Below are 23,339 nucleotides of genomic sequence, written 5' to 3'. Positions count from 1 at the left end.
GTGTCTGCCTTTATGCTTTGCAGGGAACTTCTCAAGATGCATAGCAGAGGAATGGTGACGCTAATGATTGCAGCATCGCCGCTCACCACCTGGGTAGACTCCTCAAATTTTCCAAGGACCTGGCAGATGGCTGCCAACCAGGGCCACTCTTCTGTAAATAATTGAGGAGGCTGACTCCCACTGCGCCGCGCAAGTTGGAGTTGGTATTCCACTATAGCTCTACGCTGCTCATAGAGTCTGGCCAACATGTGGAGCGTAGAGTTCCACTGTGTGGACACGTCGCACAGCAGTCGGTGCACTGGCAGATTAAACCGATGTTGCAGTGTCCGCAGGGTGGCAGCGTACGTGTGGGATTTGCGGAAATGTGCGCAGAGCTGGCGCACCTTTCCGAGCATGTATGACAAGTGGGGGTAGCTTTTCAGAAAGCGCTGAACCACCAAATTAAAGACATGGGCCAGGCATGGCACGTGCGTGAAGTTGCCGAGCTGCAGAGCCGCCACCAGCTTACGGCCGTTGTCACACACGACCATGCCCGGTTGGAGGCTCAGCGGCGCAAGCCAGCGGTCGGTCTGCTCTGTCAGACCCTGCAGCAGTTCGTGGGCTGTGTGCCTCTTGTCTCCTAAGCTGAGTAGTTTCAGCACGGCCTGCTGACGCTTGCCCACCGCTGTGCTGCCACGCCGCGTGACACCGACTGCTGGCGACGTGCTGCTGACACATCTTGATTGCGAGACAGAGGTTGCGTTGGAGGAGGAGGAGGAGGAAGGTGCTTTAGTGGAGGAAGCATACACCGCCGCAGATACCACCACCGAGCTGTGGCCCGCAATTCTGGGGGTGGGTAGGACGTGAGCGGTCCCAGGCTCTGACTCTGTCCCAGCCTCCACTAAATTCACCCAATGTGCCGTCAGGGAGATATAGTGGCCCTGCCCGCCTGTGCTACGTGTCTGTTGTTAAGTGGACCTTGGCAGTAACCGCGTTGGTGAGGGCGCGTACAATGTTGCGGGAGACGTGGTCGTGCAGGCCTGGGACGGCACATCGGGAAAAGTAGTGTCGACTGGGAACCGAGTAGCGCGGGGCAGCCGCCGCCATCATGCTTTTGAAAGCCTCTGTTTCCACAAGCCTATACGGCAGCATCTCTAGGCTGATCAATTTTGCAATGTGCACGTTTAACGCTTGAGCGTGCGGGTGCGTGGCGTCGTACTTGCGCTTGCGCTCAAACTGTGGCACTAGCGACGTCTGGACGCTACGCTGAGAGACATTGCTGGATGGGGCCGAGGACAGCGGAGGTGAGGGTGTGGGTGCAGGCCAGGAGACGGTAGTGCCTGTGTCCTCAGAGGGGGGTTGGATCTCAGTGGCAGGTTGGGGCACAGGGGGAGAGGCAGTGGTGCAAACCGGAGGCGGTGAACGGGCATCGTCCCACCTTGTGGGGTGCTTGGCCATCATATGCCTGCGCATGCTGTTGGTGGTGCCTCCCCAGCTGATCTTGGCGCGACAAAGGTTGCACACCACTGTTCGTCGGTCGTCAGGCGTCTCTGTGAAAAACTGCCACACCGTAGAGCACCTTGACCTGTGCAGGGTGGCATGGCGCGAGGGGGCGCTTTGGGAAACAGTTGGTGGATTATTCGGTCTGGCCCTGCCTCTACCCCTGGACACCGCACTGGCTCGGCCTGTGCCCACAGCCTGACTTGGGCCTCCGTGTCCTCGCCCGCGTCCACGTCCTATAGGCCTACCCCTACCCCTCAGCATGGTGTATTACCAGTGATTTGATTTCCCAGGCAGGAAAAAAATTGGCGCAAGCCTGCAGCCAAAATAGAATTTTTTCCCTTGTTTTTCAAAGGACAAGCCACACTGCGTGTATTCAATGAATACTACTAAGTTTAATAACTGTGTTGTGGCCCTGCAAATGTGTCAGAGAACTGCAGTGATGCAAAGTTATTCGCTACAGCAGATCAGGGATTTCCCATGCAGGAAAAAAATTGGCGCAAGCCTGCAGTAAAACATAGCTGGCTGCGTCTGATTTTTTTTAACGTTCTGCACGCAGCACACACGTACCCAGAGCCCTGAGGATTGTCAGAGGCAGGCGAAATAGAATTTTTTCCCTTGTTTTTCAAAGGACAAGCCACACTGCGTGTATTCAATGAATACTACTAAGTTTAATAACTGTGTTGTGGCCCTGCAAATGTGTCACAGAACTGCAGTGATGCAAAGTTATTGGCTACAGCAGATCAGGGATTTCCCATGCAGGAAAAAAATTGGCGCAAGCCTGCAGTAAAACGTAGCTGGCTGCGTCTGATTTTTTTTAACGTTCTGCACGCAGCACACACGTACCCAGAGCCCTGAGGACTGTCAGAGGCAGGCGAAATAGAATTTTTTCCCTTGTTTTTCAAAGGACAAGCCACACTGCGTGTATTCAATGAATACTACTAAGTTTAATAACTGTGTTGTGGCCCTGCAAATGTGTCACAGAACTGCAGTGATGCAAAGTTATTCGCTACAGCAGATCAGGGATTTCCCATGCAGGAAAAAAATTGGCGCAAGCCTGCAGTAAAACGTAGCTGGCTGCGTCTGATTTTTTTTAACGTTCTGCACGCAGCACACACGTACCCAGAGCCCTGAGGACTGTCAAAGGCAGGCGAAATATAATTTTTTCCCTTGTTTTTCAAAGGACATGCCACACTGCGTGTATTCAATGAATACTACTAAGTTTAATAACTGTGTTGTGGCCCTGCAAATGTGTCACAGAACTGCAGTGATGCAAAGTTATTCGCTACAGCAGATCAGGGATTTCCCATGCAGGAAAAAAATTGGCGCAAGCCTGCAGTAAAACGTAGCTGGCTGCGTCTGATTTTTTTTAACGTTCTGCACGCAGCACACACGTACCCAGAGCCCTGAGGACTGTCAGAGGCAGGCGAAATAGAATTTTTGCCCTTGTTTTTCAAAGGACAAGCCACACTGCGTCTATTCAATGAATAATGTATGTCTTCTGGCCCTGCCTACACAATTCTATCCCTGTAGTATTAATGCCGGGTGCAATGGTCTGCACAGCCGGTTTTGAGAAAAAAAAAAAAAATGCAACACTGCTAACAGCAGCCTGGACAGTACTGCACACGGATAGATGTGGCCCTAGAAAGGACCGTTGGGGTTCTTGAAGCCTACACTCACTGCTAACACTCTCCCTGCCTAACCACCACTTCTGTCCCTATTGCAGGGCGCAATGCTCTGCAGATCCAATTTTGAAAAAAAAAAAAAAATTACAGTGCTAACACAGTACTGCACACTATTAGATGTGGCCCTGAGAATGACCGTTGGTGTTCTTGAAGCCTACACTAACTCCTAACGCTCTCCCTACAGCAGCTCCAGCACGATACCACTGTCCCTCAGCTAACTCACAAGGCATCTGATCCGAGCTGCGGGAGGGGCCGATTTTTATACTCGGGTGACATCTGATCGCCCCAGCCACTCACAGCAGGGGGGTGGTATAGGGCTTGAACGTCACAGGGGGAAGTTGTAATGCCTTCCCTGTCTTTCAATTGGCCAGAAAAGCGCGCTAACGTCTCAGAGAGGAAACTGAAAGTAACCGGAACACCGCGTGGTACTCGTTACGAGTAACGAGCATCCCGAACACCCTAATATTCGCACGAATATCAAGCTCGAACGAGTACGTTCGCTCATCTCTAGTTTTTAACTTTCACATGATCGTCATTATCCGTTGGATAACAGTGTTCACTTGACCTGAGACCACTCAACGCAGCCCTCAGTCACTGCTCCAGGCTCTCGGCTACCTTTAGTAGCTAAGAGCAAGGTGATTTTAAATTTCCAGGACCTTTCCCAGCTTCTGCACTCGCGTCCGCAATTTTGCTAATGTGTGCATGCACCAAAGTTGAATAATAGGCTTTAGACCTCCTGCACAGAGGTGGGTCAGACCCTGCATGCGAGATTCCCACAGCAGAGTTTGAGCCTGTGCCCCCAGAGTACCTGTCTGGCGGTTTCTGCCCACGCCGCAGATGTGCTAGCTGGCACTCCGTCACACATGCTCAGTAGCCGCTGGCACTGGGGAGTGGCGTGACACGTATCCCACGATACTGCTGGGTCTTCAATGGAAGCTGGCCATTAGTAACCCGCAAAAAATCGCAGTATGAAGTAGATTACAATTTTTCGCTTGTCGAGATGAAATGGCATTTTGCCATTGAATACTATGCCCTGTATTTGCTGCGGACTCCGCAATGCAAATACGCCTGTGTGCAGGAGGCCTTAGGCAAGTAATTTCACCTCCCCTCATCGATCTGATCCGTGATGAGAGGTGAAATTTTAACGTCTTTTTACTTCTACGTGATTGCCATTATCCATTGGATATCAGCGATCACGTGACTGGGGACTGCATACTACAGCACCCTGTGAAATATCCAGGCTCTTGGCTAGGTTTGGTAGCCAGGAGCAGGGAGATTTTAAATTACCTGGGTAATCTGCGGCTTCTGCGCATGCGTCCGCCATCTTGACAACAGGCGCATGCGCAGAAGCCGGGGTAAGGTCTATGGATAAATCCGAGGGCCTTGGGTACATAATTTGATCCTCCCTCATGGATGAAACTTTATCTTTTCAAACTTTTTTTTTTTACACTACATGATCACTGTTATCTATTGGATAACAGTGATCATGTGACAAGGAAGCGCATACAGTGGTCCCTGGTGACATCTGTCTGCTCCCAGCTTTACGTCCTACCTAAGGCCCACTTAGGCAGGACGTAAAAAGGCAATGGGACCATCACTAAGAGGTTAAAGGCTCTAATCTGGGTGGAGGCACCACAGACATGTTTCACCACAGATGCAGCTTCATCAGGTTCAGTGCTCTGTTACCAACCCTTATCTGCAGTAACAGGATTATATCTGTTTTCACACACTATGTATAGTCCCCTCAGTTAAATGCACCACTATCAGGTGTGAAAGTAATCTAGAATGTTTTAAGCACATCATTCCTTCAGCCAGTCTTCACTGTTCACAAAATGACTGTCAGCAGTTACAAAAAAAAAAGAATTGTTCTTCATGTATTTAATAAATGTGCTTCAGAAGAACAGAAGCTTGAAAAGCCATCTTGTCTGTTTCACGTGTATTCTTCTCGGACGTATTGTCTATACAATTGTATTGTCTATACAAATACCCTTTGAGAATCACCTAAATTCAGGTATGTTAACATAGGTTTTTAATAGAGATTAGCGAATGTACTCGGTAAGGCCGATTTCGCAATCGAGCACCACGATTTTCGAGTACTTCACTACTCGGGTGAAAGGATTCGGGGGGCGCCGTGGGTGAGCGGGGGGTTGCAGAGGGGAGTGGGGGGGGGGAGAGGGAGAGAGAGAGAGAGCTCCCCCCTGTTCCGCGCTGCTACCCCCCGCTCCACCACGCCACGCCCCGCCCCCGGCGACCCCCGAATCTTTTCACCCGAGTAGTGAAGTACTCGAAAATCGCGGTGGTCGATTGCGAAATCGGCCTTACCGAGTACGTTCGCTCATCTCTAGTTTTTAACATTTTTTTTTTCTTCTATGGTGTTTTAAAGCTAATACGTCATGTTTTATTAACCCCTACATTCAGTGGGAAAACTTAGTTGGCTTGGTTTGCCTTTTGGGCATTTTGTTTTTTGTGTAATTCTTCTGCCTGGCTCCACTGGGTCTTTTTGCTTATTTCTGTTTTTATTCTCCACCACAGGTAAAGTAAAAGGAGACACTTTACTTGATGTAAGCATAGGAGGATCAGTCTACCAGTTGATGTCAGCCAGCAACTGTTTTAAGGAGATATACGTGATGAACTTTACAGATTGTAATATAAACCACTTTAAGAAATGGCTAGAAACGGAAGAAGATGCCACTGACTGGTCCTTTGTCTTCAAAAAAGTCTGTGAGTTTGAAGGGAACAGGTAGATTTCACGTACTTTCAGTACCTTTCGAAAACACACTCAGATTTTGCACACTCTTAGGACACCTTCAGACGACCGTATATCGCCTGGCGTCCCTCCCTGCAGGGGGAGGAGGCTGGAAGAGCCGGGAGCAGTGCACTGAGCTCCCGCCCCCTCTCTGCCCCTTGCCACCATTTGCAATGGGAGGGGATGGAGCTAAGTTCCGGAACTTAGCTCTGCCGCGTCCCGCCACCTCCCATTGTAAATAGTGACGAGGGGCGGATAGGGGGCGGGAGCTCAGTGCACTGCTCCTGCCTCTTTCAGCCTACTACCCCTGCAGAGAGGGACGCTGTATATCGGCACCCGGGCGATATACGGTCGTCTGAAGGCGACCTTAATTTGCACGCAGCAATATGAAAATGCATTGCAATTAAAAATATTTTTCGCAAAGACGCTGAGCTACAAATCCTTAAGGCCTCTTTCACAAGGGCGACAGCGATATCTCTGTGAGAAAATTGCAGTAGTAATCTATTGGTGTTCTGTGCGATATTACTGTTTCTCGCAATGATATTTTTTTTTTGGGGGGGGGGGTCGCTACAAAGTCACGTAACTTTGTAGCGCTCTTTTTCTGAGACTTTCTGAGGGGCTTGAAATACAAGCCCTGCTCCAAAAATAAACCCTAGCTGAATAAAAAAAAAAAAGAAATACATTACCTAAGAGGCGCAGTCTGATTTCGCCGCTCATCTCCTCAGCTTCCTGGTAGACTTTTGCGCAAAAAAATCTTGGCAAAATCACTTCGGGCTCCTTCATACTGGCGATTGCAATAACCACAACTTTTGTACAGTGATTTTTGAGTGTCCATGCCGCATTTTCTCACAGAAACATCGCTGCTACTTATGATTTTCTCACGTGTTTTTTTGCGCCATTTTGCTGCATTCTTTTTTTACGCGAAAATCAATAGGACTTTCTAATGTTAAAAACTCCTCGCATCACACAACGCAAGTTTGTGCTTTGCGATGTGATAAAAAGGAGGCTTCATAGAGCAATTAAAAAAAAATAACCCAAAGTTTATCACATGAGTGAAAACATCGCAAATGTGAAGGAAACCATTGAAAATCATTGGTTTCATAATTCTGCGTTTTCACTCACTCTTGCATTGTGTGAAAATCATGCAATCTTCTCGCCAGTGTGAAGGAGCTCTTAGGGTGGTTTCAGACAGACTTGAAAATCGCGCATTGTGAGATTCCGTAAAAAAGCTGATTATGAAACCAATGATTTACAATAGTTTCCTTCCCACTAGCGAAGTTTTCACTCATGCGATGTTAGTAGAGCAAAAATCGTGGCATGCTCTATCTTTCTGTGATGTACATTTTTTTCCTTCTCCCACCCCCTATTGCTGTCCATGGGCGATAGTTCATAGCGTGATCCACAGTGATAAATTGCATGCGGATTGTGCTTGGAATGCTTTTCATAGGATAGCTATGGAAAGAGCAGCCCAATATACAGAGCGGGAAATCCATTGCAATTTTCCTCTCGGGTCTAAAATTTGTGGCATGCTGCAATAAACCTATTATAGTGATAGGTTTATCGCAGGAAATCATGGTGATGTTAAATGATCTACCACGCGGAAATCCGCTCGCGAGAATCCGTCCTGCCGATGGACAGGCAGCCTTACATTGAAAGTTGTGAAGCACAGTGCATTTTTCATTTTATTACACAAATGTTTTTTTATTTGTATGCCTGCATACCAAAATACTCATTTGTTTTTGCAATTGTTTATTTTTAAATTATTATTGTAGTGTGGATGAACAGCTAATATAATTAAATCATGTTATGAAACACCATGAGCATAACTGGTGCATCACATATTGACCAAGTCTGAAGGCCGTGTTTCCCAGATTATAATTAGAGATGAGCGAGTACGCTCGGATAATGTAGTTACTACAGCGAGCATCGCTCTTCTCGAGTAACTGCATTCTCATCCAAGCAGGCTCGGGAGGGGGGGGGGGGGGGGCGGCATATGTAGCCGGGGGCAGCAGAGGGTAGCAGGGGGAAGAAAGAGTTCTCTCTCACTCTCCTCCCGAACCCACCCGAGCCTGCCCGGGTGAGAATGCAGTTACTCGAGAAGAGCGATGCTCGCTGGAGTAACTGCATTATTCGAGCGCGCTCGGTCATCTCTAATTATAATCCTTTCATACTTGTATTTGTTTCCCAATGTGATTTGTAGAAATTTGGATTATAAATTTGATACCTTTAGAATGATAAATAACAGAATTGCATATTTGCATGACAGTTATCCTGAAGAAAATTCTGATATATAGTTTGAAATTCAAAATGTTTTTTCCTGTTTCATTTTAGTGATAAATGGCAAGAAAAAGAAGAGCAAGTAAAAAAAGCAATTAAGAGAGTTATTAAATGGGAAAACTTTGAGAATAGTGCTGTTAAGCCTCAACTGCTTCCAACAGTTGACTGCGTCCTCAGTCTCTGGCAATTAGACGGAGTTAGTAAAACTAAGGAAGAATACCAAAGTAACATGAAGAAATTCACTTGCAGTCTGAGACCTGGAGGGCAGCTAATACTGTTCTCAGCAGTGAATATGAGCCACTACATGGTGGGGAAGCATAAGTTCTTCATTCTGCCACTAGAAAGAGATTTTATAAGGGAGTCGGTGACTAATGCCGGTTTTGACATTGAGAAAGAGGATTACTTGTCTAGAAAAGTTATCACTGATATAGTTGATTATGATGGCCTGTTATGTATCCTGGCTCGCAAACAAAGTGAGTGTCCCATTTAGACAGGACGAGAGTCAGCTAAAGGACTGTATTAACGCTGACATCACCACTAAAGTCGTTAGTGTTTGTGCAGAGCATTTATACAGGCAGAGAATACGGTTGGATCACTAGCTTCTTGCTTAGTGCTTCACCTACTATTTGAAGCGGGGAGCATTTACACTCAGCAAGAATCCTGTAATTCAGCTGTGTATTTAATTTTTTTTTTGCATTTACACAGGACAATTATCGCTCAATTTCATTCATTTGAGCGAAAATCGTCCCATGTAAATGTGCCTTAAAGAAGGCCATAATTAACCATTATTTGATTCGCCAAAAGTTAGCAGTCCTGATACCTACAATTTCAGGCTAGTAGCTTGTGTGGATTGCCTTTTAATAAATCATAACTTTCTGAGCAGAAAACCGAGTGCCAGATTTTTCACAAGCTGTGCTATAAGGTGTTTATGGTAAATCATTGAGAGTTAGCAACAGAAAATGAATATAATCTGCTAAACTATTTTCCAAGCAATTTTAAAGTTTTTAAATTTTCAGTGACACCAATATAATGTAATCTGTTAATAAAATAAATGCTTGTTTGCGAAATATTGCCTTTTTGTTTTCTTCTTTTTTTAGATTTTTCAATTAAAAAAACAAACAAAACCATCACTCCACTAACATTACTACTTTAGGACTCATGTCCACGGATGGAGCTTGATACGCACGCAGTTTTACGTCGTAGGAACCCCGCGGGGATAAACAAACAAGTCCCTGCTGACAACCGTGGAAAAATTTATGAAGAACTGCCACCGACAAAAAACGCCGTAAAATAGAACATGCCGTAATTTTTTTTTTCTGCAGCGTAAATCCGTGGCAGAATCCCATATGTGAAGACTAAGCTGTTAGGTTCAATAGAACATAAAAGCTGCATTATTCCGCCGCAGATTTATGCCGCGGGGAACGCGGCATAAATCTGTTTGTGGGAATTAGCCCTTAATGTAGCATAGCAATTGTGTTACAGTCGTTAGCTGAATCAACTGGAGAAACAAGTCCCCGCTGTCAGGTCCGGCGGCTCTGGGGGTCCCCATGCCCACACTACCGGTTCTAGTTCCCGGGCTGCGGGGGTGCGGCGCAGAGGAGCCTCAGTCTTGGTGACCTCCCCTGGCCGCTGTGATCCGGTTTGCTGGCTCTGGGCGCACGCTCCGGTGCGTTTTTCTTACCTGTTTCTTCACGCAATTGTCAATGGGTCCTTTCAATATTACAAACGCGTTGCAAATTGGTGCTTTGCAATTTTTGTGCGATGTGTTTTTAACATTAGAAAGTCCCATTCACTATCGTGTGAAAAAAATGCACAAGAAAAACAAAAATGTGCAGGAGCCGTTACTTAGCACTAGAGATGAGCGTGTTCGAGATGCTCGTTACTCGTGACGAGTACCACGCGATGTTCGGGTTACTTTCACTTTCATCTCTGAGACGTTAGCGCTTTTCTGGCCAATAGAAAGACAGGGAAGGCATTACAACTTCCCCCTGCGACGTTCAAGCCCTATACCACCCCCCTGCAGTGAGTGGCTGGCGAGATCAGGTGTCACCCAAGTATAAAAATCGGCCCCCCCCGCGGCTCGCCACAGATTTGTTCTGACATACTTTAGGTAAAGTGCTGTCTTGGTGGAGCTGCTATAAGGAGAGTGTTAGGAGTATTTTAGGCTTCAAGAACCCCAATGGTCCTTCTTAGGGCCACAGCTAACCGTGTGCAGTACTGTGGAGGCTGCTTTTTGCAGTGTTGCACATTTTTTTTTTTGGTATATCGGCCGTGCAGAGCATTGCGCCCTGCAGTAATACTCCAGGACCTGAAGCGCTTAGGCAGGGACAGAAGACATATTGATTGAATATAGGCAGTGGGCCTTTGCAAAAAAATTTGGGGAAAAAAAATCTATTTGGGCTGCCTGTGACTGTCCTCAGTGTTCTGGGTCTCTGCTGGGTGTAGTAGTTCTCCAAATTCATACGCAGCCAGCTAAGTGTTACAGCAGGCTTGCACAAAATTATTTCCTGGCTCTGTCTGGGCTGTGAAATCACCGCTGTATTGCAGTTCACAGTGCAACACTCTGCAGTTGTTTGACATACTCCAGGGCCAGAAGCGCTTAGGCAGGGACAGAAGACATATTGATTGAACATAGGCAGTGGGCCTTTGCAAAAAAATTTGGGGAAAAAAAATCTATTTGGGCTGCCTGTGACTGTCCTCAATGTTCTGGGTCTCTGCTGGGTGTAGTAGTTCTCCAAATTCATACGCAGCCAGCTAAGTGTTACAGCAGGCTTGCGCAAAATTATTTCCTGGCTCTGTCTGGGCTGTGAAATCACCGCTGTATTGCAGTTCACAGTGCAACACTCTGCAGTTTTTTGACATACTCCAGGGCCAGAAGCGCTTAGGCAGGGACAGAAGACATATTGATTGAATATAGGCAGTGGGCCTTTGCAAAAAAATTTGGGGAAAAAAATCTATTTGGGCTGCCTGTCACTGTCCTCAGTGTTCTGGGTCTGTGCTGGGTGTAGTAGTTCTCCAAGTTCATACGCAGCCAGCTAAGTGTTACAGCAGGCTTGCGCAAAATTATTTCCTGGCTCTGCTGTGCGTTCCGTAAGCGAAGTCAGCCTCCAACCACAGGCCAATAAGCGGCACATTTAATTACAGCGTTCTGTTTCTGCACTACTGGTAATACACCATGCTGAGGGGTAGGGGTAGGGGTAGGCCTAGAGGACGTGAACGCGGGCGAGGACGCGGAGGCCCAAGTCAGGGTGTGGGCACAGGCCGAGCCAGTGCGGTAGCCAGGGGTGGAGGTAGGGCCAGACCGAATAATCCACCAACTGTTTCCCAAAGCGCCCCCTCGCACCATGCCACCCTGCAGAGGTCAAGGTGCTCTACGGTGTGGCAGTTTTTCACAGAGACGCGTGACGACCGACGAACAGTGGTGTGCAACCTTTGTCGCGCCAAGATCAGCTGGGGAGGCACCACCACCAGCATGCGCAGGCATATGATGGCCAAGCACCCCACAAGGTGGGACGAAGGCCGTTCACCGCCTCCGGTTTGCACCACTGCCTCTCCCCCTGTGCCCCAACCTGCAACTGAGATCCAACCCCCCTCTGAGGACACAGGCACTACCGTCTCCTGGCCTGCACCCACACCCTCACCTCCGCTGTCCTCGGCCCCATCCAGCAATGTCTCTCAGTGCAGCGTCCAGACGTCGCTAGCGCAACTGTTTGAGCGCAAGCGCAAGTACGCCGCCACGCACCCGCATGCTCAAGCATTAAACGTGCACATAGCCAAATTGATCAGCCTGGAGATGCTGCCATATAGGCTTGTGGAAATGGAGGCTTTCAAAAGCATGATGGCGGCGGCAGCCCCGCGCTACTCGGTTCCCAGTCGCCACTACTTTTCCCGATGTGCCGTCCCAGCCCTGCATGACCACGTCTCCCGCAACATTGTACGCGCCCTCACCAACGCGGTTACTGCCAAGGTCCACTTAACAACAGACACGTGGACAAGCACAGGTCGGCAGGGCCACTATATCTCCCTGACGGCACATTGGGTGAATTTAGTGGAGGCTGGGACAGAGTCAGAGCCTGGGACCGCTCACGTCCTACCCACTCCCCGAATTGCGTGCCCCAGCTCGGTGGAGGTATCTGTGGCGGTGTATGCTTCCTCCACTAAACCACCCTACTCCTCCTCCTACGCAACCTCTGTCTCGCAATCAAGATGTGTCAGCAGCAGCACGTCGCCAGCAGTCGGTGTCGCGCGGCGTGGCAGCACAGCGGTGGGCAAGCGTCAGCAGGCCGTGCTGAAACTACTCAGCTTAGGAGAGAAGAGGCACACGGCCCACGAACTGCTGCAGGGTATGACAGAGCAGACCGACCGCTGACTTGCGCCACTGAGCCTCCAACCGGGCATGGTCGTGTGTGACAACGGCCGTAACCTGGTGGCGGCTCTGCAGCTCGGCAGCCTCACGCACGTGCCATGCCTGGCCCATGTCTTTAATTTGGTGGTTCAGCGCTTTCTGAAAAGCTACCCACACTTGTCATACCTGCTCGGAAAGGTGCGCCGGGTCAGCGCACATTTCCGCAAGTCCAAGACGGACGCTGCCACCCTGCGGACCCTGCAACATCGGTTTAATCTGCCAGTGCACCGACTGCTGTGCGACGTGCCCACATGGTGCAACTCTACGCTCCACATGTTGGCCAGGCTCTATGAGCAGCGTAGAGCTATAGTGGAATACCAACTCCAACATGGGCGGCATAGTGGGAGTCAGCCTCCTCAATTCTTTACAGAAGAGTGGGCCTGGTTGGCAGACATCTGCCAGGTCCTTGGAAACTTTGAGGAGTCTATCCAGATGCTGAGCAGGGATGCTGCAATCATTAGCGTCACCATTCCTCTGCTATGCCTCTTGAGAAGTTCCCTGCAAAGCATAAAGGCAGATGCTTTGCACTCAGAAACGGAGGCGTGGGAAGACAGTATGTCGCTGGATAGTCAGAGCACCCTCATGTCTATATCTCAGCACGGTGAGGAGGAGGAGGGGGAGGAGCATGAGGAGGAGGGGGAAGAGACAGCTTGGCCCACTGCTGAGGGTACACATGCTGCTTGCCTGTCATCCTTTCAGCGTGTATGGCCTGAGGAGGAGGAGGAGCAGGATCCTGAAAGTGATCTTCCTAGTGAGGACAGCCATGTGTTGCGTACAGGTACCCTGACATGTTAGGATGCCTTTCTCGTGACCCTCGTGTTACACGCATTCTGGCCACTACGGATTACTAGGTGTACACACTGCTCGACCCACGGTATAAGGAGAACCTTTCCACTCTCATTCTCGAAGAGGAAAGGGGTTCGAGAATGATGCTATACCACAGGGCGCTGGTGGACAAACTGATGGTAAAATTCCCATCCGACAGCGCTAGTGGCCGAAGGCGCATTTCCGCGGGCCAGGTAGCAGGGCAAGCGCAGAGATCAGGCAGCATGTACAGCGCAGGCAGGGGAACATTCTCCAAGGCCTTTGCCAGCTTTCTGGCTCCCCAGCAAGACTGTGTCACCGGTCCCCTTCAAGGCTGAGTTGGCGGGAGCACTGTAAAAGGATGGTGAGGGAGTATGTAGCCGATCGCACGACCGTCCTCGGTGACGCCTCTGCCCCCTACAACTACTGGGTGTCGAAGCTGGACACGTGGCCTGAACTCGCGCTGTATGCCCTGGAGGTGCTTGCTTGTCCTGCGGCTAGCGTCTTGTCAGAGAGTGTGTTTAGTGTGGCTGGGGGAATCATCACGGATAAGCGTACCCACCTGTCAACCGACACAATGCCGACAGGCTTACACTCATCAAGATGAACAAAGCCTGGATTTTCCCAGACTTCTCTTCTCCACCAGCGGACAGTAGCGATACCTAAGCAATACGTAGGCTGCACCCGCGGATGGAAGCATCGTTCTCTATCCCCATCAAAAACGGGGACCTTTTTGCTTCATCAATCTGTGTATAATATTCCTCCTCCTGCTCCTCCTCCTGAAACCTCACATAGTCACGCCGAACGGGCAATTTTTCTTAGGCCCACAAGGCTCAGTCATATAATTTTTGTAAACAATTTTTATACGTTTCAATGCTCATTAAAGCGTTGAAACTTTCACCTGAACCAATTTTTATTTTAACTGGGCTGCCTCCAGGCCTAGTTACCAATTAAGCCACATTAACCAAAGCGATTAATGGATTTCACCTGACCTCTTGGTTGGGCATGGGCAATTTTTCTCAGGTACATTAGTACTGTTGGTACACCAATTTTTTGGGGCCCTCGCCTACAGTGTAATCAAATGAATTTTTAGCCCACCTGCATTACAGCTGACGTTACATCAGCTGTATTGGGCACTGCAATGGGATATATTTATGTACTGCCGGTGGGTTCCAGGGAGCCACCCATGCTGTGGGTCCACAGGGAGTTGTAACTGCATGTGTCTAATTCTAAAGAACCCCAGTCTGACTGGGGCATGCAGTGTGGGCCGAAGCCCACCTGCATTAAGCACGACATTACCTCAGCTGTGATGGGCAATGCAATGGGATATATTTATGTACCGCCGGTGGCTTCCTGGCACCCACCCATGCTGTGGGTCCACAGGGAGTTGTAACTGCATGTGTCCACTTCTAAAGAACCCCAGTCTGACTGGGGCATGCAGTGTGGGCCAAAGCCCACCTGCATTAAGCACGACATTACCTCAGCTGTGTTGGGCACTACAATGGGATATATTTATGTACCACCGGTGGCTTCCTGGCACCCACCCATGTTGTCGGTCCACAGGTACTTCACAATAGGGAGTTGTACCTGCCTGTGTCTATGAATTAAAAACCCCGGTCAGGTTGGGGCATGCAGTGTGGGCCGAAGCCCACCTGCATTTAATCTGACGTTAGCTCTGCTGTCCTGGGCACTGCAATGGGATGCATTTATGTACAGCCGGTGGGTTCCAGGGAATCACCCATGCTGTGGGTGCACACGGAATTCCCATTGCGGAGTTGTACCTGCCTGTGACTATTTATAAAAAAACGCGGTCTGACTGGGGCATGCAGATACCTTGACAGAATGAGTAGTGTGTGGCACATAGGTTCCCCATTGCTATGCCCACGTGTACAGCTCCAGATGGTGGTGGCACAGGATTGGATTTCTCATTGCTTCTGTACAGCATTGTGGACTATCGCCCCGCCCCTTTTAAAGAGGGTTGCTGCCTAGCCGTGCCAACCCTCTGCAGTGTGTGCCTGCTTTTCCTCTGGCAGACGCACTTATAAATAGACATGAGGGTGGCGTGGCATGAGGGCAGCTGAAGGCTGGGCAGGGACAGTTTGGTGTGCGTTGTGGACACTGGGTCGGTGGGGGGGGGGGGGGGGGTCGGGCAGCATGTAACCCAGAAGAAGTGGCAGCGGAGTGTCATGCAGGCAGTGATTGTGCTTTGTTGGAGGTAGTGTGGTGCTTAGCTAAGGTATGCATTGCTAATGAGGGCTTTTCAGAAGTAAAAGTTGTTGGGAGGGGGGGGGGCACTCTTTCCGCTATTGTGGCTTAATAGTGGGACCTGGGAACTTGAGATGCAGCCCAACATGTAGCCCCTCACCTGCCCTATCCGTTGCTGTGTCGTTCCCATCACTTTCTTGAATTGCCCCGATTTTCACAAATGAAAACCTTAGCGAGCATCGGTGATATACAAAAATGCTCGGGTCGCCCCATTGATTTCAATGGGGTTCGTTACTCGAAACGAACCCTCGAGCATCGCGAAAAGTTCGTCTTGAGTAACGAGCACCCGAGCATTTTGGTGCTCGCTCATCTCTACTTAGCACATTACCAATGGTTTTCTTCATGTTTCTCTCAGTACCTAAGGCCCAAGTCTGGCTTGTCTCACTCTACACACACAAGCACTTACCATTTTATTCCCTGGTCACAATTAGAGAAACCCTCCTGGAGCTGTTTCTTTGCACAACTCACGGCACAGATCTGTATTGTTGAAAGGGTTTTTTTGCCCTTTCTCAGCAGCCTATTCAGCTCACCGTAATTGGAGAAACACTCAATGTGCATCTTAATCTAGAGCCTGGAGTAGCAAACCACGAGGTACCTTCCTGGGTGATATACTCAAACAACAAGCAGCCAAGTACTTGTGCTGTCCTGCTTCAATCTCAAATTCTATAGTTAATATAAAAAGACAGACTCAGGAGAGCAGAGAAAAAATAACAAACACTTCACCTTAACGCGTATATGTCAAATTAAGATATTCTCTGTCTACTGCAATAAGAAGCAGGTCTGGACAACACACAACCATGGAAACCAGGGAACAGGTTCTCATTTACATTTGCCAAATTCAATTGCTTTCATAACTTTCATTAAGGGCTCATGCCCACGGCCGTGACGGGCTCCACAAGCAGAATACCACAGAGGAGACAATCACGGCGCCCCCCCCCCCCCCCCAAAGACCCCATACTCACCTCTGCGCAGCTCCCGCATGACGCCCCGGCGTTCATGTGCAGTACAGTGCATGACGCGCCAGTAGGGTCATATGACGCGGCCGGTGGTGGGCGGGGAATTTCCGTGGTTGTGTGTGCTACAGCAGAAGTATAGCATGACAGCCAGCTTCCATTGACTCCAATGGAAGCCGTCTGCGTGTATTCCCGCAGCAAATAGGACATACTGCAGATTATTTCACACTGCAGAATTCCGCAGGGGAATTAGGTTCAATAGAATCCAGCCATGGGTATTAGCCCTTACAGTGTTAAATCTTAACAATTTGTCCTTACATTTGCAGCGTAGTCACTACGTAATTTTTATTCCACTGTCGTCTCAGAAACGTCAGTCAGAGAGGGGAGAAGGGTAAAATGTCATTAAGACCCACGCATTCCTAAGAAACCGTTTTTCTAACTAACTTTTCCTGTCAGTCCCATCCAACTTTACTACTGTAACATTCATTTACTCAATCTTATCTCAGGGCAATAATGGACGTTCACAGCACTCCCCTCACAAATGTCTGTAAAGCATTTAAATACAGGTAAATTCACCCAAAAACATACCATCTGTCGGGTATTTTGACACAGATTCCCAAGCACAACAGTAATGCCCTCTGTCATCCCAGCGATTAGATAATCTAAATCTCAGGGAAAAACAAATAATTTGTAAGTAACAAGCTCCCTCAAATTTGTTTATAGAGCACACTCGACTGGTTTTCCCAGAAAAGAGAAAATCACTGTATTCTTCACCGGTAAATAAAGTTGATCAGGTTGTGCCCCACGTTGGGCGCAAAACTGTTAGTGCAGCAAAAATGATTGCTTAATAAAAAAATGTCTTTTTGGTCCAAACTGGTTGTTTATATATGAGCCTGAATTAACTTGCAAAACCACACACGAGTTGTAGTAATTGGAAGTTATCCGTTTATTCAATTAACAAGCAGCAATTTATATAGTGGCCCACGCCTTACTCGTAATAATTATAATTCATTATAATTCATTTATTACCATTGCTTAATAAAAATAAACAAGGCTATTAACCCCTTAAGGACATGGCCTATTTTGGGCTTAATGATGCAACGATTTTTGGCTGATTTTCATCTCCATCTTTCAAAATTCATAACTTTTTTACTTTTCTGTCGACGCGGCTGTATAAGGGCTTGTTTTTTGCGCGGTGAACTGTAGTTTTTGATGGTTCCATTTTTGGGTACATAGGCTATATTGTAAAACTTTTATTCTTTTTTTTATGATAACAAAGAGAAAACACATCAATTCTGCCATACATTTTTTTACAGCATTAATCATGCAGCATAAATGACACAATCCATTTTTTTCTGGGGGCCGGTACGATTACAACTATACTAATATTTTTACATTTTTTTTTTAGGTTTTTCCACTTTTCTGCAATAAAATCCCTTTTTTTGGAACCCTTTTCCTTTTTAAATTGCTGCATTCAAAGTCCTATAACTTTTACATTTTTCTATGTACGGAGCTCTGTGAGGGCTAAGGGCGGTTTCAAACGAGCGTGTATTTTGTGCGGGCATATTCCTGCACAAAAACATGCGTCTATTAGCCCCAATGCATTCCCTATGGTGTGTGCACATGTCCATGCTTTACAGGTGTGTGCCTGCAAAGATAGGACATGCGTGCACCATAGGGAATACATGCATTGTTTTCAATGGACACACGGCTGCTGCCGGAGGCTCCATTGAAAACAATGGTCTGCTGGCACACCTGCAATCTTTTTCAGGGAAGGGCTGTACATGACAGTTGCGGATTCTGCTGACACCCGTCAATTGATTTCAGGGAAGGGCCTTAAATATAAGCCCTTCTCTAAAAATCTAGTAAAAGTAGTTTAAAAAAAAAATTGGCACCACAGAGCAGGGGACAGCAGGAGGAGACGCGACTGAGCCCCGGCAGCTGAAGGGTGGTAAGTATGAATTTTTTTTGTTTTTTTAAGCCACTTTTACTGGATTTTCAGGAAAGGGCTTATATTCAAAGCCCTTCCCTGAAATCAATTGCCGGCAGCAGAATCCTCTACAGCAGCTGACGTGTGTGACAGCTGCGGGAGAGAATTGAAGAATTCCTCTGCTGCATCTGTCAGAGATGTGGCAGATGTAGTAGCAGAGAATTCTTTATACTAGCGGGGATGTAAGAAACATCTGCGCATGCGGGAGATGTGTTCTTCATCCCCACGGGGGTCATGACAGCAGCGGACAGGTAAGTATATTTTTTATTTTAATTTTTTTTACACTAAAATTTTCTTTTTCAGGGAAGGGCTTATATGTAAAATCCTTCCCTGAAAAAGAATGCAGGGGTGTCGGCAGACCATTGTTTTCAATTGAGCCGCCAGCAGCAGGACCTGCATTCACGCGTGTTTTTGCACGTACATGGGTGCGCACTTATGTACGCACCTATGTACGCACAAAAACACAGTTGTGTGAAGTCACCCTTATTTTTTGTACAGAAAGGGAAAAAGGGGTCAGCACTAACCATTGGAAATATATCCCAATAAAAAATGCATAGGTGCACGTTAAACCATGGCTGCAACATACAGTAGAAGCAGAAACCAAAAATGGCAACAGCACGCAAAATAAATTTACTATCAGAGGTATACATACCTATAATCTAACCCCATTAAATAATGCAAGGTTCTTAGTATATAATATGATCAAATTACATTGGCCCATCTACCAACGTCCAGGTGACCAAGCTCTCAGATGGGTCCTAACATTAATACCAGGTGGTTTATCTCAACCTGGGAAAGCTGAGTTCCTACCTCTCAGAATGCTCCTCTCTTGGGACTAAGCCTACAAATAAAACCAGGGAGGGTAGGATACTATATGGATGTTCCAATAGGAGGGACAGGAGGTAAATGGGCGGCAGGTGTGCACGACCCAGTGAAGGCAGCCAAAACTTCACAATATTTGTACAGAAAGGGAAAAAGGGGTCAGCACTAACCATTGGAAATATATCCCAATAGAAATGTATAGGTGCACGTTAAACCATGGCTGCAACATACAGTAGAAGCAGAAACCAAAAATGGCAACAGAACGTAAAATAAATTTACTATCAGAGGTACACATACCTATAATCTAACCCCACTAAATAATGCAAGGTTCTTAGTATATAATTTGATCAAATTACATTGGCCCATCTACCAACGTCCAGATGACCAAGCTAATTTGATCAAATTATATACTAATAACCTTGCATTATTTAATGTGGTTAGATTATAGGTATGTATACCTCTGATAGTAAATTTATTTTGCGTGCTGTTGCCATTTTTGTTTTCTGCTTTAACCCTTATTTTTTGTTAGACGAGTTGTAGTTTTTATTGCTACCATTTTGGGGTACATATGGCTTTTTTGATCACTTTTATTGCATTTTTAGGGAGACAAAATGCTAAAAATTAGCATTTTGCCTAATCTTTTTGTGTTTTGTTTTGCAGAATAAAAAGCATGTGCAACTTATTGTACACATCGTTACGGATGTGACAATACCAAATATGCGGGTTTAAATTTTTTTTTTTTTACCTTTTTTTATGCTAATATGAGAAAAAGAACAAAAAGGGTTTTTTTTAAAATATTTTTTATTTACATTTTTTTTTTTACATTTGTTTTTTGTACCTTTTTATTGTCTTTTTTTTACACTATTTGTGTCCCTCTGGGGAACTTAGAGCACAGCACCGATGATCGCTGTGATAAGGCATTGCAGGACTGTCCTGCAATGTCTTATCGCTTATTACAGCGATCTCGGGCACTGGCAATACTGGATGCCGGTATCTGGCATCCTGTTACCATGGCAACCAGCCAGGCTCTCTGCAATTATATCGTGAGAGCCAGGCAAGTTCACAGAGGTAGCTTGCTCCCTCTGTGAACCCTTCCCATGCCGCGATCTACATAGATCGCGGCAGGGAAGGGGTTAACAGTGGGGGTGGCATCTCCAATTCACCCCCGCTGTTGCAGCAGGAGGCCGGCTATCACTGACAGCCAGCTCCTGCTGTCGGATAGCGCAAGATCACTTATGATCTCGCGCTATCTCCAGGATGTAAGTTTACGCCCTGTTGCAGGAAGTACCCCGCTGCCAGGACGTAAACTTACACCCTGGAGCGGAAAGGGGTTAACATCTGAATCGCCAAACAGACTTCTCCCAGGTGGAGTGGCACCCTGCATGATAGGCTTCTCTGATCAAGGGTACAGAAATGCATAAAAATAAGATGTATAGGAAAAAATGAGAATCAGCTACTCCAACCCTGGGCCACTGAGTCTTCTTTCTACATCTATTTGCTCTGGAATGTTCTAAACCATCAAGGTCCATATAATTCCTTAGTTCATCTCTGCAAGTATTGTTAAAGGAAAATGTACAATTGTATGACAGAGACAGAAACATACAAAATAGAAAAAGCATACAAAATGGAGTCATGCTCACTTCACTAACAGGGGGGTGGTGGCTATTGAATTGCAATAGAGTTTGTTGCAGTCTGTTTTCTACACCCACTTGCAGCAACCTATATATTCCTTAATTTCAATCTTAACATCCAAGTATTCCACATGTGAAGAATTTAGGATTATAATAGGGCAATAACTCCGCCTAGGATTAGGAGAAAAGAATAGGGTTATTGAAAGATCAGTTCAGTTATTAGTTATTGCTAGAGATGAGCGAGCACCAAAATGCTCGGGTGCTCGTTACTCGAGACAAAATTTTCGCGATGCTCGAGGGTTCATTTCGAGTAACGAACCCCAGTGAAGTCAATGGGCGACCCGAGCATTTTTGTATATCGCCGATGCTCGCTAAGGTTTCCATTTGTGAAAATCTGGGCAATTCAAGAAAGTGATGGGAACGACACAGCAACGGATAGGGCAGGCGAGGGGCTACATGTTGGGCTGCATCTCAAGTTCCCAGGTCCCACTATTAAGCCACAACAGCGGCAAGAGTGGGCCCGCCCCCCTCCCAACAATTTTTACTTCTGAAAAGCCCTCATTAGCAATGCATACATTAGCTAAGCACCACACTACCTCCAACAAAGCACAATCACTGCCTGCATGACACTCCGCTGCCACTTCTCCTGGGTTAACTGCTGCCCAACACCCCCCCCCTCGCAGGACCCAGTGTCCACAGCACACACCAAAGTGTCCCTGCGCAGCCTTCAGCTGCCCTCATGCCACGCCACACTCATGTCTATTTATAAGTGTGTCTGCCATGAGGAGGAACCGCAGGCACACACTGCATAGGGTTGGCACGGCTAGGCAGCGACCCTCTTTAAAAGGGGCAGAACGATAGCCCACAATGCTGTACAGAAGCAATGAGAAATATAATCCTGTGCCACCGCCATCAGGAGCTGCACGCGTGGGCATAGCAATGGGGAACCTATGTGCCACACACTATTCATTCTGTCAAGGTGCCTGCATGCCCCAGTCAGACTGCGTTTTTTTTATAAATAGTCACAGGCAGGTACAACTCAGCAATGGGAATTCCGTGTGCACCCACAGCATGGGTGGCTCCCTGGAACCCACCCGCTATACATAAATGTACCCCATTGCAGTGCCCTGGACAGCAGAGCTAACGTCAGATTAAATGCAGGTGGGCTTCGGCCCAAACTGCATGCCCCAGTCAGGCTCGAGTTTTTTATAAGTATACACAGGCACGTACATCTCCCTAATGGGAAGTCCATGTGGACCGACAGCATGGGTGGGTCCCAGGAAGCCACTGGCGGTACATAAATATATCCCATTGCAGTGCCCAGCACAGCTGATGTAACGTCAGCTTTAATGCAGGTGGGCAAAAAATTAATTGGATTACACTGTAGGCGAGGGCCCAAAAAAATTGGTGTACCAACAGTACTAATGTACCTCAGAAAAATTGCCCATGCCCAACCAAGAGGGCAGGTGAAACCCATTAATCGCTTTGGTTAATGTGGCTTAATTGGTAACTAGGCCTGGAGGCAGCCCAGTTAAAATAAAAATTGGTTCAGGTGCAAGTTTCAACGCTTTAATGAGCATTGAAACGTATAAAAATTGTTTACAAAAATTATATGACTGAGCCTTGTGGGCCTAAGAAAAATTGCCCGTTCGGCGTGATTACGTCAGGTTTCAGGAGGAGGAGGATGAATAGAATACACAGATTGATGAAGCAAAAAGGTCCCCGTTTTTGATTGTGATAGACAACGATGCTTCCATCCGCGGGTGCAGCCTACGTATTGCTTAGGTATCGCTGCTGTCTGCTGTTGGAGAAGAGAAGTCTGGGGAAATCCAGGCTTTGTTCATCTTGATGAGTGTAAGCCTGTCGGCACTGTCGGTTGACAGGCGGGTACGCTTATCCGTGATGATTCCCCCAGCCGCACTAAACACCCTCTCTGACAAGACGCTAGCCGCAGGACAAGCAAGCACCTCCAGGGCATACAGCGCGAGTTCAGGCCACGTGTCCAGCTTCGACACCCAGTAGTTGTAGGGGGCAGAGGCGTCACCAAGGACGGTCGTGTGATCGGCTACGTACTCCCTCACCATCCTTTTACAGTGCTCCCGCCGACTCAGCCTTGACTGGGGAGCGGTGACACAGTCTTGCTGGGGAGCCATAAAGCTGGCAAAGGCCTTGGAGAATGTTCCCCTGCCTGCGCTGTACATGCTGCCTGATCTCTGCGCCTCCCCTGCTACCTGGCTCTCGGAACTGCACCTTCTGCCACTAGCGCTGTCGGATGGGAATGT

General features: G+C 47.5%; 1 protein-coding gene across 5 annotated transcripts in view; it reads left to right on the top strand.

Annotated features, from left to right (window-relative positions):
- Nucleotides 1-23,339, top strand: part of LOC136628716 (nicotinamide N-methyltransferase-like) — a 320,553-nt gene that overhangs the window by 138,538 nt on the left and 158,676 nt on the right. For 4 of the 5 annotated variants that reach the window (XM_066604828.1, XM_066604849.1, XM_066604843.1 and 1 more), the window contains 2 exons: nucleotides 5,697-5,904; nucleotides 8,242-9,254. The exons of the other annotated variant lie outside the window; for it this stretch is intronic. In XM_066604828.1, coding sequence (XP_066460925.1) covers nucleotides 5,697-5,904; nucleotides 8,242-8,677 — 644 coding nt within the window. In that variant the 3' untranslated portion in view covers nucleotides 8,678-9,254. Of the gene's footprint in view, nucleotides 1-5,696; nucleotides 5,905-8,241; nucleotides 9,255-23,339 lie in introns of those variants that run through there. 5 annotated transcript variants of the gene reach the window in all.

Source organism: Eleutherodactylus coqui, chromosome 1 (genome assembly GCF_035609145.1).
Source record: "Eleutherodactylus coqui strain aEleCoq1 chromosome 1, aEleCoq1.hap1, whole genome shotgun sequence".
NCBI classification, from domain to species: domain Eukaryota; kingdom Metazoa; phylum Chordata; class Amphibia; order Anura; family Eleutherodactylidae; genus Eleutherodactylus; species Eleutherodactylus coqui.
The sequence above is the reverse complement of the archived record's forward strand: the minus strand, read 5'-3'. Positions and strand labels throughout refer to the sequence as shown.